The 15320-nt window shown below is 39.5% G+C and overlaps 1 protein-coding gene across 5 annotated transcripts in view; it reads left to right on the top strand.

Annotated features, from left to right (window-relative positions):
- The window catches only part of LOC145351007 (transcriptional-regulating factor 1-like), a 199670-nt gene that overhangs the window by 144809 nt on the left and 39541 nt on the right, over positions 1-15320 (top strand). For 4 of the 5 annotated variants that reach the window (XM_080200583.1, XM_080200584.1, XM_080200585.1 and 1 more), the window contains 3 exons: positions 6747-6793; positions 8875-9019; positions 14413-14634. In XM_080200583.1, coding sequence (XP_080056709.1) covers positions 6747-6793; positions 8875-9019; positions 14413-14634 — 414 coding nt within the window. The remainder of the gene's footprint in view (positions 1-6746; positions 6794-8874; positions 9020-14412; positions 14635-15320) is intronic. The other variant, XM_080200587.1, reaches the window with a different exon arrangement.

The following is a 15320-nucleotide window of genomic DNA, read 5'->3' as shown; positions in this document are numbered from 1 at the left end:
GCGTGATTCAAACATTGAGCGATCTTTTGAGTACTTGGGGAAGAGGAAAGACAGGTTGGAGATGAAGTGCTAGTTTACAAGAACGATGGGGTCAATTTTTTTAAAGAGAATGGTAATGGCAGCAAACTAAGGGAGAGAGGGACAACACTTGAATCAAAGGGAACAGTTAACAATATTGGCCAATATGGAGCCCAGGAAGCAAAGTTGGGTGCTGAGCTCCAAAGCAGCAATGGCCGCTGTGAACCTTCATCCAACTGGAAAGTTGAAAGGTGCAAGGCCCCTTTAACGCCATGTTTTTTTTCATTTGATGGATTGATTCTGAGGCAAGTTTGTTGCTGCAAAAAAAGCCAGTGTGAAGATAGATGTTTTCTTTCCTATATAAACCCTGCCATTTCATCAAATCTCCCCAAGCAATATCTAACCATCTCAAACCCAGATCTCTGTTATTAAGGTGTGGATCAACTTGCAAACTCTTGCGAAAGCCAAAACTTGTGCCAATCAATTTAAATCTGACAACTATACATAGCACAGCTTTGAGTATATATTTAGACTTACTAAATGTTCGATGAGCTGTAACATTTATGTAGAGGAGGAAAAACCATTGCGACTATATACCACGCTGATCTTTTCTGTGTATAACAGAAATCCTATTGTTGTGATTTATCATAAAGCCTGTTTGTGTGTAATTTGCAGTCATGTATTATATAAAATGTCCTGTGCATGCTGAAATAGAGCTTCAAGATTTTATGCAACTAAACAGCACAAAGTTATGAAGAGAACTATAACAAGTTAATTATTCACAAGTCCAATTTACAATGTAGATTTAACAATATATCAAATTTCAGTGAAGGTTATTGCAAGTATTTAGTGATTTCTAGTTTTCTGCACAGTAGTAATTGTGCAAGCTGTATAACTGAAGCCTCCTCCCCACAATCTGCTTAACAGCTCATACCCACTCCCCAGATTTACATCCTGCAGTCACAGGACGTTAAACTGAGGTCATTACTAATGTTTCCAGATCAACTTCATTTTGAAATTGAAATAAATATTATAAATATAATACTTTAAGGAGGGAGAGACAACATTTGAATCAAGGCGAATCATTAACAATATCAGCCAACATGGAACCCAGGAAGAAAAATTGGGTGGTCAGCAGTTTAATGGACATGGAGCCAAAAGCACAGAGAGCAGGAGTGGGTCTCGTGTTGAATTTGAGCTTAGGAGAGGGCATGAGTGGAAATTGGAAAGCAAGGAGACAAAGATGCAAGAGGCAGCTTTCGAGGACATTTGCCCCAATGGGCTAATGGAAGACAGAAACAACAAGTCTCCAACCCAAGTGCAAAGAGCTCATGAGCTGTTTGCATTTGGGTTGTTTCACAATACGTCAACTGTATGATTGTTGCTGAAAACTTTGAAGCACAATTGAAGCAAAAGCTTATCTGTACTATGTTTCCAAATATATTGCTTTGGCAATTTGGTAACATAAGACTTCCCATTGGGATTGTGAGCTTCAAAGTGGCAGTGGCTGCTGTGAACCTCGATCCAGCTGAAAGCTGCAAAACCCCTTTAACTCATGCGTTTTTCCAGTTGGTGGATGTGATTACTTTGAGGCAAGATTTGCTGCTGAAAGAAAAAGTCAATGTGAAGATAGATGTTTGCTTTCCTTTTGAGTAAACCCTGCCATTTCATCAACTCTCCCCAACTCAGTCAATATCGAACCAACACAAACCCAGATCTGTTATTAAGGTGTATTCAAGCTTGTAACCTCTTGCAAAGCCAAAACTCGTGCCAATCAATTTAAATCTGACAGCTATACATACCACAGTTTTGAGTATATATCCAGACTTACTAAATGTTCTATGAGCCACAACATTTTTGTGGAAGAGAAAAAACCGTTACGACTATATAGTACACTGATATTTTCTGTGTATAACTGAAATCGTATTGTCTTGATTTATCATCAAGCCTGTTTGTGTGTAATTTGCAGTCATGTATTACATCAAATGTCCTGTGCATGTTGAAATGGAGCTTCAAGATTTTATGCAGCTAAGCAGCACAGAGTTATAAAGAGAACTATAACAAGTTAATTATCCACAAGTTCAATTTACAACGTAGATTTTACAATATATCAAATTTCAGTTAAGGTTATTGCAAGTATTTGGTGACTTCTAGTTTTCCGCACAGTAATAATTGTGCAAGCTGTGTAACTGAAGCCTCCTCCCCACAACCCACTTAGCAGCTCATACCCGCTCCCCAGATTTACATTCTGTGGTCACACAAAATATGACATTAAACTGAGATCATTGCTAATGTTTCCAGATCAGCTTAATTTTGGAATTGAAATAAATATTATAACTTTAAAAAAGTCTACACTTTAGTTATTAAAATTGTATTTCCCAAAGTTTTTCTTGTGACTCCTTTTTAACACCACCTATTTTGTGTGACACCCTGAGTGAAAATTTAGTGGAATGTGTGTGTATACAGTTCGACAGACAGCTTATGAAATTGCTGTTGTGCAGAGCACTTGCAACAGCGAATTATTTGAAATTACCTCAACTAAAATTTGATGCATCTTAAAGCCTACAGGGGTATGTTTTATCTGCAGCAGGTATACGTGAGCTATAAGTAGGAAACAGATGACAGAAGCAGCAGGACCAACGAGAGTTGTAGATGGATCTTCAAATTGCCTATTTAATGTTAAGTATTAAGATACAAGTTGGGGAAATTTTCACTTGGTACATACAAAGCAGTAGACAGGAAGAGGGGCTTTGCAATTCTTGCGCTAACTCATGTCACCTTAACATGGGGATGGATTGGCATTTGACAGTTGTGCAGTCATTTGTTCTGGACAAAACTGTCCAGTTGCTCAAGTTGTTGGTTGTTATTCAGGCTGGTTGTCAAAACCAGTTTGTGTCAACATTTCTAGTCAGCTGAATTTACTCTCTAAGCAATTCATTTCACTGTTTGAAGTTCCTGGAGAAAGAAGCACTCAAAGCCAACCCCACAAATTGAGGGGGTTAAACATTTTGTTACACGGGCAATTGGATATTTGTTACAGGCTACAGTGTCTGGCTTCTGATTTTTGTAATAGAAAATTGTATTATTGCCTGGCAATAATAATTCAACAACAGGAGCAGAACATTGCACCTACAGGATTTTTTTTTCAAAAAGTCATTTTCCGAAATTGATGTAACTATTCATAGTTGCAACTTAAATGTTTATTGTGACCTTGAATTGGCACACATGTATCACACATGTATTTGCCTTTCCTCCATTTTCCCCTTAAGACAAAAGCCCCAGTGCTGTGATAAGTGCCTTGTGTCAACATTTATCATGTTTGCGATAATTTAACACTAACTATTGAAAAGCAAGCATTGCAGAGAATTTGATTGCTCTGTGGCACACTTCTTCCTAGGACTGGAGTCTATGTTGTCATAGTTACTAATGAAGAGAGTCGTGTTTCTCTTTACAAGCCCATGTTTTGGACTTGTATCAAATAAGGTACAGGCTAAACTAACAGTGACTGGGCGGCACGGTAGCACAGTGGTTAGCACTGCTGCTTCACAGCTCCAGGGTCCTGGGTTCAATTCCCGGCCCAGGTCACTGTCTGTGTGGAGTTTGCACATTCTCCTTGTGTCTGCGTGGGTTTCCTCCAGGCACTCGGTTTCCTCCCACAGTCCAAAAATGTGCGGGTTAGGTTGATTGGCCAGGCTAAAATTGTCCCTTAGTGTCCTGGGGTGTGTAGGTTAGAGGGATTAGTGGGTAAATGTGTAGGGACATGAGGATAGGGCCTGGCTGGGATTGTAGTCGGTGCAGACGCGATGGGCCGAAGGGCCTGTTTCTGCACTGTAGGGTTCTATGATCTATGACTTACCAAAAAAAATAGAATTTCAAATGAACTTTAGGTCTTTTGTTTTGAAGCTTTGAGAAATAAGCCAATCACTTGAGTTGGCCATCTCAAACTCTGTCCACATCCCTCGTTCCACATTTGTCTCCTCTGTCCTTTTCCTAAAACCATTTTACTACTTACACTTTTTCCCACCCGGTGCGTAGGACGAAAGAATGGTCTTGATATCATTTTCTGTCACCGTTATCAATATATCTTACAGCTACAACTGATCCAGGGTGGATTGTGGTTATTTGCGTTCTTATCCCTGACTTGAGCAACTTTTTTCACTCAAGTTGTCAAATCTGGTTTAATGCCTGGAAACATTTAGCTGTATCAAAACCCTTTTCTGTTTTCCTCCTGCATTCCACCATCCATTTGGAGATTGGAACAATGTCCAATATTTTTGGCTGGGAGGTGCTATAAAAGGTGTTTTCTTTCATCGAATTAATCAGAAACAGAGATTGAATCAGATTTTTTTGTTCATATAGCTAAGGAAGTTGTTAGAACTTGAATTGATCATTTTGATTCAACATCAACGGCTTCAGCTGATGGAGTGCAAATGGTTGTAGAGCCACCAGCAATGGAGATCTCAGGGAAGAAGTTCAGTATATGGCCGATGATCTGACTTGGATGATCAGAGTCACAGTTTGAGCTGTTCCTGCAGAACAAGTGACCGTATCTTCCCTGGTCTGTCTTCAAGCAGCTAAGGGTTGTCCAGATTTTCTGTGGAAGTTGAATTCTGGAACTTCACCACTCAGGTAAGTTGCTAGATTTTGCTTGGTGGTGATGTTTTTTATTCTTTCATGGGATGTGGGCACCAATGGCTAGGCCAGCATTTGTTGCTCATCCTTAATTGACCTTGAAGATGGTGATGAGCTGCCTTCTTGAACTGCTGCACTCCATGTGGTGCAGGTACCCTCTACCCCAACTGTGTGTTTTGACCTAGCGCCAGTGAAGAAATGGTGATATATTTCCAGTCAGGATTGTGTGGCATGGAAGAGAACTTGTTCCCATGTATTTGCTGCCCTTATAGGTGGTAGAGGTTGCAGATATGGATGCTGCTGTCAGAGGTGCCATGATGAGTTGCTGCATTGCATCTTTTAGATGGTACACACTGTTGTCATTGTGCATGGGTGGTGGAGAGAGTAAATTCTTCAGTGCTGAATGGAATGCCAGTCAGGTAGGTTGCTTTGACCTGGACGGTATTGAGATTCTTGAATGCTGGAGCTGCACCCATCCAGGCAAGTGGAAAGTATTCCATCCAACTCCTGAATTGTGTCTTGTAGATAATGGACAGTTCTGGGGAGTCAGGAGGTGAGTTGCTCCCATGCCACCGTATTTAAATAGTTAGTTCATTTCAGTTCCTTGTCAATAATAACCCCAGGATGTTGTTAGTGGAAGATTTGGTGATGGTAATGCCATTAACTGCCGAGGGGCGATCGTTAGATATTCTCTGTTGTTGGAGATGTTCATTGCCTAGCATTTGTCCAGCACAAATGTTACTTGCCACATCAGTCCAAGGCTAAAAATGTTTTGCAGTTCACTAACTCTCAAAATAGTTAATTCATGTTTTGATTTTATTTTGTTTTTACACAACTGCAGATGATATATTTCAAGTTGTTTACGTGTAATATATACATTACATATTTTGATTATTTCAGTACATTACTTTAAATTTCTATCTTTCTGTACATATTTCTTACCTATTTCAATACCCACATCTACTTTTGGATCTTTATTTCTATTTCTATCTTAAACATTTGCCTGATCCTCAACAACCAAACTTGCGCTGTTCATATAAAAACTCCCCATAATGGAAATTCTGACATCTGTTTTGGCAACTACACACCTTTTAAAGGTAATGTGAATTAACTTTTTCCTGTGATTAAAAGGAAATATTTTCAGTGCTTTTCTTCCAATTTATTTACTTGCCCTTTAAAAGCACAAGGCACATGATATGGTGCAGGTCCAGTACCCTGCACATATGTCTGTTCTTGATGGATAAGCCTGGCCACTTGAGTGTTTGTGGGGTTTTTTTGTGCTAGCAGAGATTGGGTGGCAAAACTGGGATGAAATCATTCTATCCTGTTAACCTTAGATAAAATGCACAGACATTTGATAGGGACCACTGGACAGAAATGGAGAGTGACAATTCTTTATGACCTTCTCCCTGTTCCAGAAGTTTTGGGAACATTTGTCATTGTCCCACCTGCCACCCCAAAGTGAGGTTAACTAACTCAGCATAGCCTGAGGATTGAACCTTGCATCTCCCACATCTGAATGTCATATTTATACTGAGCAATGGCCCATTAACTTGTTCAAATTTTTATTTTAGTGAAACAACTGGACTCTAATAATGTCCCAGTGGGCAGAGCTGGACTGAAAATGGGCATGTTCTTTGGTGGGAAGGTACCCATACAGAACATGAGCAAGTGATGAAATAAAAAATGTCCACCACTTAGACAAAATTCCTTACTGAACACCGGGAGCTACATTTGTTCCCTTGTGGTAAAGTAATGACTCAGATTTTCCTGCTTCAGGATAGTTGGAAACTGGGTGTACCCCCGCAAGATGCACTTTGGGAACCTGCAGGGGTCGCGACACATGGACTCCGTTGGAATTTTCCAGGAAGTTTGAACTTGCGATGGAGAATTCTGCTTCTCCCCAGGACCCCCTCAGCAAAGGTTTTTTGATCACGAAGACCCAGCCAAAAATGCAGAATGGAACTGCAGTCCGATGGTGATTGTTGCTCCTCAGACAATACTCTGATTTATTGTCCAAAGCTGAGGACGTTGCATTGTTTAGAAATTAATATTCTGAAGCTATTGGAAATATCTGTTGTATATTTCTCTTCCAGATTTCTCTGACTGACGTCAAGCCATCGGAACCTTCTGTTGAACTCAGGTACTGACCCACTTTATCCCAATAAGTAAGGAGCTATATTGTTAACACGATAGAAAACTCTAGATTTTGAAAAGCATTGGAATTCTGGAACTTGTGTTGGTCATATTCGGCACACTATCAGTTAAAGTTTGCATTAGATGTGCTCAATCAAAAAACCATTTGAAAACCTCACTGCATGTAAAGTACAGTATAAAGGGGGGGGAAGCCTGTGTTTCTTAAAAGTTGAGGCATTTTGTTTATTTCAGTGGTTTGTTTGTTTTTTCACTTCCTTAGTTTTATGAAATTTTGAATTGTGAGATCTCCCTCAAAAGCTTCTCCACACTGTCTTGTTCCAGATTTAGTTTGTATTCTTCCATGGCCCCTTACTGCACTGGTGGCTTTGCTTTTCATTCCTGAACTCATTTTCATGCTGTGATTTTATAAGTGCTTTGGATCTGTAATGAATTATAATAGGATTAAAAAATTGGTTCACTATAAAAGGATGTCACAGGTCCTGCTGTTAGGTCGGTTACACTGCCTGTTATACCCTCGAGCTGTGGTTTGCTATTTGTTCCTTTAAATGCTAAACTTCATTCAATTTTCATATATTTAAATAGATGAGCATACACTTGTCAATTTAGTTTGCTAATTTGGTGCATGATAAGGTAGCAGTTGAGATGGTGTAATTTGGGATGCATGTTTTTATTCTCCCTTTTGTATTCCCAAAGGCCAACACAATTCAGCTCAATACCTTTCCTTAAGTATCCTTTTTTTCCCTTCATCTTCAATTCTGTGTCCGCAGCACCCATCTTTGAATTCCAATTTTCCAAACTGCAAAAATCTTTCATGTTTTCTAATTGCCTCCACTTTTGGGTTAAATAAAATTTAATAACCTTCTCCTCTTTATTTATGAAATGTTTGCAAGTTATAAAAATTCCTTACTCCCTTTCAAGTTTAACAACTGAGAAGTCCAGTCCTTATCTATCTCCTAAAGCAAATTTCTAAAAATATTTACTTCTAAATCTACTTCAGTGTGATCTCTGACTGTAAATGTGTGCATATAGCACCTTTTACCCCTTTCACCTCTCAACTCTCCCAGGCAAGTTGCCTCTATTAATTAAAATTTGCAGGTATCTATTCCAAACATCCTTCCAAATTCGAATAATACATCCCTTCCAAAAGTTGCTACTACTTTTTATATGAACAATTATTTGGTTTTTCAGTATAAACAACTAAGTTCAAGCAGCTACTATAACCACTTAGTGAATAATTTAGAAACATTACGATTCTTTTTGTTATACATGCAAACTGTCAACAAATTCCTTTAATATAACTGTTTTACCCAGCAGTGATAAAATCAGGAAGAGTTCAAAGGTTTTGCTATGTAGATGTGATTTGATGACTTTCACTTAATTTTTCTGAGTTCTACCAGCTTCATTCCTATCTCCAGGGTGTTTTACCAATGTGAAATTTGAGCCATTCTGCTAAAAGAAATTTGCATGTAAAGCATGACACCAAATGTTTGATGGAAAGTTTTCCTGGCAGAAGTATTTATGATTGCACAGCTTTTCATTAGCTACACAGTCATAAATAAAATGCAAAGTGGCATGTACTGATCATCTGCCTTTGCAAAAGACAGTTACTGACGCAAGTAACAAATCACTTTTATTTCCATCGTTGAAATATTGCTGTCGAGGGCCATAAAAAGTAATCTATTCAAATATATGCTGTTTGAATATGCAATAAAGAGTCTTATTTGGTCATAAAATTAACTAGCATTAAAATGGCAAATCATATTTTGTTCCAAATTAGAATTCAGTATGAACAACCGAAGGAAATCCAAAGATGTGCAGATTAGGTTGAATGGCCACGCTAAAGTCCCAAATTTTGCAGGTGAGGGTGATTAGCTGGGGGTACAAGGATAGGGTCTAGGTAGGATGCTCTTTCAGAGTCGGCACAAACTCGATGGGCCAAATGGCCTGCTTCTGCACTGTATGATTCTATGAAATCAGAGCCATGTGTCACTTGGTACTGGTATGTTTTTTTAATATAACTGCTTATGGCTAGGTAAAGTTGTTAATGGACGCTGTGTCTCCAAACAGTGGCCAAAGTAGACTTCCATTCCAGGAAAGGGCAGATGTCAAGAACAGACTGATGTGTACAATGTGTCACAAAGAATTCAAGAGTCTACCTGCCCTTAATGGCCACATGAGGTCTCACGGTGGTCAAAGGACATCTCCCAAACAGGTCAGTAAGTGTATACATATTAAGGTATTCAAGGTATGTTTGGATATTTTTGATGTGCAAGGTATTGCTTGCTGCTTGTTCTGCTGTATTTTCAGTACAATGTCATGAATTTAAACAAATTATTAGAAATATAGGATGAGCAGATTGTTAAAAGTGGAATTGAAGCTTTTCTATCATTTAGATTTGCCTTTGGTGAATCTAATTAATCTGCAATGGAGATGATCATGGTTGAACCAGATCCTGGCTTCACTGGATGTTCACATGCCTAAACGGTCTGCAGAAGTCATTAAATAGCAACAGGGATTAAGAAACCTAGCAATTTAAATAAGTTGTGTAGCCTGGGAATGCCAATTTTTGGTCCCTTTGTGTTTGACTGAGACTTGCTAACTTGGACTGGATCAAAGACTGAACCAATGATCTCCACATAGAAATATCGAACCATATTTATTTATTTATAAGTCAAAGCTGACGAATTTTGGGTGTGGGTGACTAGTTGCCAGAGATGGCAGTACAGCCACAAGTCCCACATCAGAAACTGAGAGTTCGTGTCCCAGTACAATTGTCTAGTGATATAATAAACTTGAAACACAGCCCTTAATGTTGTATGAATGTGAGGATTTTCTATAAAGCGATTGAAATGGAGGAAGGCGAATATTGTAAGAGGAGAGAATTTCCTAAATTGGCCCAAATTGAAAACTCAAATGACTAGAATTGGAACTACTTCCTGCATGATGCCAGTCAGTTATCAGCACTCAAAATTAAAAATATAAACTGAGTATGTTATTAGTTAAGTTGCGATAGTCAACAAAACAGCTTCGGGGTAAAACTAGGGAATATTATTACCAGTATCCTCTGGGTTCAGAAACTGAACTGAGCCAGCCATATAAATACTGTGGATCCAAGAGCAGGTCAGAGGCTGGGAGGCTGTGGAGGGTAACTTCCCTTCCTGACTCCACAAAGTCTGTCCACATCTACAAGGCACAAGTCAAAAATGTGATGGAATACTCTCCATTTGCCTGGATGATGAGTGCAGCTCCAAGAACACAATAGAACTTCCACCCATTCAGGCCAAAGCAGTCCACTTGATTGGCACCACCTTCAATATTCACTTCCTCCACCATCAAGGCACAGTGTGTACCATTTAGAAGATGCACTGCAGCAACTCACTAAGGCTCCTTCAACGGCACCTGCCAAACATGCCAGAAAAACAAGGGCAGTAGATGCATGGGAATACCATCATCTGCAAGTTCCCCTCCAAGTCACAAACCAGCCTAACTTGGAACATTATCGACGTTGCTGGATTCTTTCCTTACAACACTCTGGGTGTTCCTACACTATGCAGACTATCGCAGTTCAAGAAGGTGGTGAGCCACCACCTTCACAGAGATAATTGGGGATGGGCAACAAATGTTGGCCTAGCCAGCGAAGCCCACAGTCCAGGAATGAATTAACATACTTCATTATTTATTGAAATTATATCTTGGGTATCAAGGTAAGATTTTTATCGTTTAATTTAAATAAACCCATAGGGAAGATTTTTTGATATCTCAGCAAATGAGGATTGATAACTTCAACTGGAGATTTAGATAAAATATGTGCTTGAGTACTATCTGATTGTAATAACTGATCATTTTGTCTACTATTTTTGTATTACTTATTGCACGTTTTTTTTGTGATTGTGTATGCATGAATTTGAACAAAATTAAGTAGGCAGAATTTAGTATCATTGTTTTGTAAAATATTTAGGGACCCCAAACCAAATCTTTTCACTTGGACCCTGAAGCAGATGTCTCATTTGAGCATAACATTGGCTCATAACTTCCTCAAAAATGCCAATGAAATTGCAAAGCCCCGTCTCACTCAACCTTCCTCACTCAGGCTGGATGAGACGGGAGCAGTGAAGTGTACCGCCATTCCCCAGCTGCATCAGTAAAGATTAATTGGGATGCAGGGAAGAAAGGAATGTTCCTTTTTTGTACGATATTCGATCATGAAGGGGAGAAAGGGGTGGACCGGGCCAAGAGAGGTGGTTGGATCTCGAGTGGTATGGTGTGGGGGATCCGCTGGGTGGTCGTATGTGGAGTGTCCCATACAAGGCTGGATCTGGGTGTGTGAATAGTTACTGTGGAGATGGAATTGATTTCATTCCTTTTAACTCTTTCACAGTAACTATCAGGATAAAGCTGACACAAACATCCAAAGTTACAAATCTAAATCACTTCCATCCGATGATTCCCAGCTCAGTGCAATTATCCAGGGAAAGTTACTGCTTCTGGATAATTGCCAGGTAATCCCTTATGTGGGAACTTCCTAGAGGGGTTCCCCAGCGCATCATTGGGGAACCCCCTAAATGCACTGTTGGGGAACTTCATATAACTATGAAAATACAGAGTGAATTTTGACTTGTGTTGGTCAGCTGAGTTGCAGATGGGGAGAAGTTACTGCAGGACTTGAAGCAAACCATCTATTTATGCAGTCAAGAAGCACTACAACATGGAGTAAACACAACTTGTGATCAAAGCTACAGCAAAGTCTCCCAATGAAAGCAGAATTATTTCTCCAGCAAAATTCAGTAGTGGATAATAGTTGTATAACACAAATTATGTGCACAAGATCAATCCTGATCTTTTTCAGTCGTGATGTCTTCAGGCATAATTGATGAGGTAATTCCCTCATCAATCTTCTCCATCCTAGCCAAGACCTGCGGTGTCACTTTTTGCAGCCAATTCTGAGTTGTCCAGATGAGAACCTCAGTAATTTTAATCTCTCGCATTTAGGACAGAACGTGCTTGCTTGCAAATTTGACATTCCAGCCGAAGCATGGTTAAACAGTTGTTTTGAGAAATTACAAGTTAACATTGCAAGACCTATTTTAAATCTTTACCTTTGTGCAGACTTGTTTTGCCTTTTCAGGTGTTTGAGAGAACCTCTCTTTTTTAGGACTGGAGAAAAGGTGTCAGCTAGTTTCACCCCCACTTGGGGAACATACACAACTAGTATTTTTTGAGATAATTGAAAGGAAGGTGATAATGGTTTATGTGGTGTTTATGGATCTCCAAAAGATGTTTGGCAAAGTGCCACATTATATGTTATCAGCAGAGTTGAAACCCAAGGAATCAAAAGTACAGGGGCAGCGTAGATACAAAGCGGGCTGAGTGACAGAAATCCAAGTAGTAGTGAACATTTGTTTGCTGGATTGGGGATGAGGTATGTGTTGTTCCTGGTGGTCAGTTCTAGGACCCATCCTTTCCTTGATGTGCATCAGAAACTGAAATTATGCCAGTACACACACGTTTAAAAATTTATAGATGACACATTTTGGGCATATATGAAATGGGAAGAATACAATGATAGAGTTCAAGAGACCATAAATAGGTTGGTGGAATGGGTGAACACGTCGCATGGAGAGAACTTTGAAATTATTCTTTTTTGGTCGGACAAATGAGAGGTGTGATATAAAGTAAAAGGGTGCAAGAAGTGGGAGAACTTCACGTCTGAAGTGCACAAACCTTTGGAGGGGGCAGGACAGATTGAGAAAAGAGTTCAAGATCCAGGCCTTCATACTTTAGAAATATAAAGTCGAAAAGCAAGGAGGTTATGGTAAATGTCTATAAAGCATTGATTGGACCTCAACTGGAGTATTGTGCCTAATTTTGGGCATCGACTATTAGGAAGGACGTGAAGCCTTTATAGACAGGATACAGAAAAGAATTACAAGAATGGTTCCAGGAATGAGGGACCTCAGTTATGAGGATGGAAAAGTTCTGGAGGTTTGACACACGTGCGTGAGAGATAGCACAATACAGATAGATGCAAACTCCTCCCATTAGCAGAATGTTCGGGAAGCAGAGTATGAGATTTAGAGATTGGCTAAAGCGACATGAAGCAGGTGGTAACAAGGCAATATCTGACAGGGTTGTGGAGTAGTATCCTATTGTGTGTTTCAAAAGGGATGTGGATAAGTACCGTGAGGGGGAAAAAAGTGGTAGGGACTGGGACCAACTAAATTGCTCTTGTAGATAACTGCCATGGATGCTATGGGCTGAATGGCCTTTGACTTGCATATCACTGTTCCCATGGCAAAAAATGAGACCTTGTCAACATAACCCATGTCCTGAGAACATAATAGCCTTCTGTGACCTCTGAGAGATTGATAAATAAATCTGATAATTAACTGTTTAATGTGTTGGCCAAATCTTGACAAACTGGATTTGAACTGCTCAACTAGAGTGGAATCCTGGATTTTTTTGAGTTTATATTAGCTGAATTCATCATTTGTGATACCTCATTAATTTTCATTAAACCAATTGAATTCTTTCATTGACTAGTCAATTGCTGTATGTTTACAGAGTACAGAAGCCTTGCCTTTATGGCAGATTGAAGCACAATGCAGTCTTCACTGAAACAATGGGCGAATTGAACGATTTGTTTTAAGCCTCACTAATTTTTAGGCAGTTATGGAAGTGATATAATGCTCATGCATGTTAATTATCAGCACCTTGAGATGATTGTGTTTTGGAGACTTCGACAACATGTTTGCATTTTCTGATTAAACTCAGCAGGACCTAGCTGCCCTGCCTTTGGTGCTGCTAATTCAACAACGCTAAGGCTAATAGAAATAATCCTGCTGTTCCATGTTGTAGGTAGGAATTCATAAGGAGTTTCTGTTCACAATAAACAATGGATAAGCTCTCTTTCATTAGCAACAGGACATGGCTTAGAATGATGTTGAGGCTAGTTCAGTGGGATGTGAAAGATGGAAATTGAAACAGAAGCAATTATGAGAAGGGCCATAATCTTTCCAAGGAAGAATGTTGAAAGTGTGACAACATTAACTGGGGTAGGAGGGGAGAGGATCCCCAAAAGTGCCAGAATGAACTAGAATGGAAGCTGAAAGGCCAGTTTAAGGTTTAATACATTTTCAGAATTCCCTAGAGCACAGAAATGTGATGCACTATTATTGGAACAACCATTTTGTGTGATTGACATATTTGGATAATGCATTGGTGCTGTACTGTGCTTTGTGAGCACAGTTTATTTAATTTCATGCATGTTTTTACTTAAAGCATGGATTTGCTCAAAAGTGAATATTAGTTATCAGTAGTGCACATTGGAATCCATTAGAAATGTCCATGTTGAAAATAAAAACCAAATGACCGTTGCAGAAGCTAAGCCAATCATGCAAAGTACAACAGATTTCTAACTTTTATTACATTCGTATGGCAGCATCTTGCAACCTATTTTTAAAAATTCACTGAATATACAACTGCATTTAGAAACTGAGGGTATATTACTTTATTAATCTGCTAGACCCTATCTGATCTGTCTCAGGTGTGTTGCTTTGCTAGGACCCCTCTGTAACTGAGGCTGAAAGCCTTTGGTTGTCTGTACAGGATGAAGGAGAGAAGCAGCCTAAAGAGGTGGATCACCTCATGCCCATCATCATGCCTGTCTCTGTGCCTGTAAAGCTTCAGCCTGCTGAGCCCAGCAAGCAGGCCACCACTGCCAAGGACAAGCCTGCCAACTCTGTGTCAGATGACGAAATGCCAGTCCTCACGAAGATGACTGATTCTCCACCACACGCTCCCAAAGTGGCCCAACCCTGCTCATCCTCTGTGAGTGCTGCCATTCTTGCAACTAACCCTGCCAATGGTGTTTTGTTTGAAACCCTTTGCTTGCTGGTGGGAAACTATCATAGCTTACACTGCACGGTTTCAAATAGGACCAGGTGGTTGGTAAGATACTAACTGAAATGATCTGAGTTTGGTTACCAGCCCAGATTACATTCAGAAATTGTGAAATTGCCTTTCATTGATGATACATCTTTCTAATAAAAGTGCATTAGTTTTCAGTTTTAAATGAGTTTAAGTTTCACACAATCATACAAGTCCTGCATGCAAACATGGTGGGGTTGTTAATTATTTTGTGGTTCCAAACCAGATTCCCCTGGGATGCAAAGGGATTCATGTGTAAATCAAGTTTTGTTGTGTTTGCTTTGATCTGCATGCTATTGCTCTTGTGACTTTGATAAGTGAAGCTCTTGTACTCCTGTATTTCAATTGAATTGCAGCTCACTTTGTTGGCAGGAATCTCTTCAGTCCCAATATTTTCCAGAGAAATAATGGTCAGGAGGAAGAATGCTAAATTGCCTTTCACTTCAACACTATTATATTCATTGTAATCTCAGCTAATATCAATGCCTGACATTCTCTAGCAATGCCTAAGCGACATATCCACAATGACATAGCAATTGTAGTCCACACACCCTCAAGAAAATGCTTCAATCTGTCCTTAAGAGAGA

This window comes from Carcharhinus amblyrhynchos, chromosome 12 (genome assembly GCF_965287045.1).
Source record: "Carcharhinus amblyrhynchos chromosome 12, sCarAmb.v2.hapA, whole genome shotgun sequence".
Classification (NCBI taxonomy): domain Eukaryota; kingdom Metazoa; phylum Chordata; class Chondrichthyes; order Carcharhiniformes; family Carcharhinidae; genus Carcharhinus; species Carcharhinus amblyrhynchos.
This window is presented reverse-complemented; position numbering and strand designations above follow the sequence as displayed.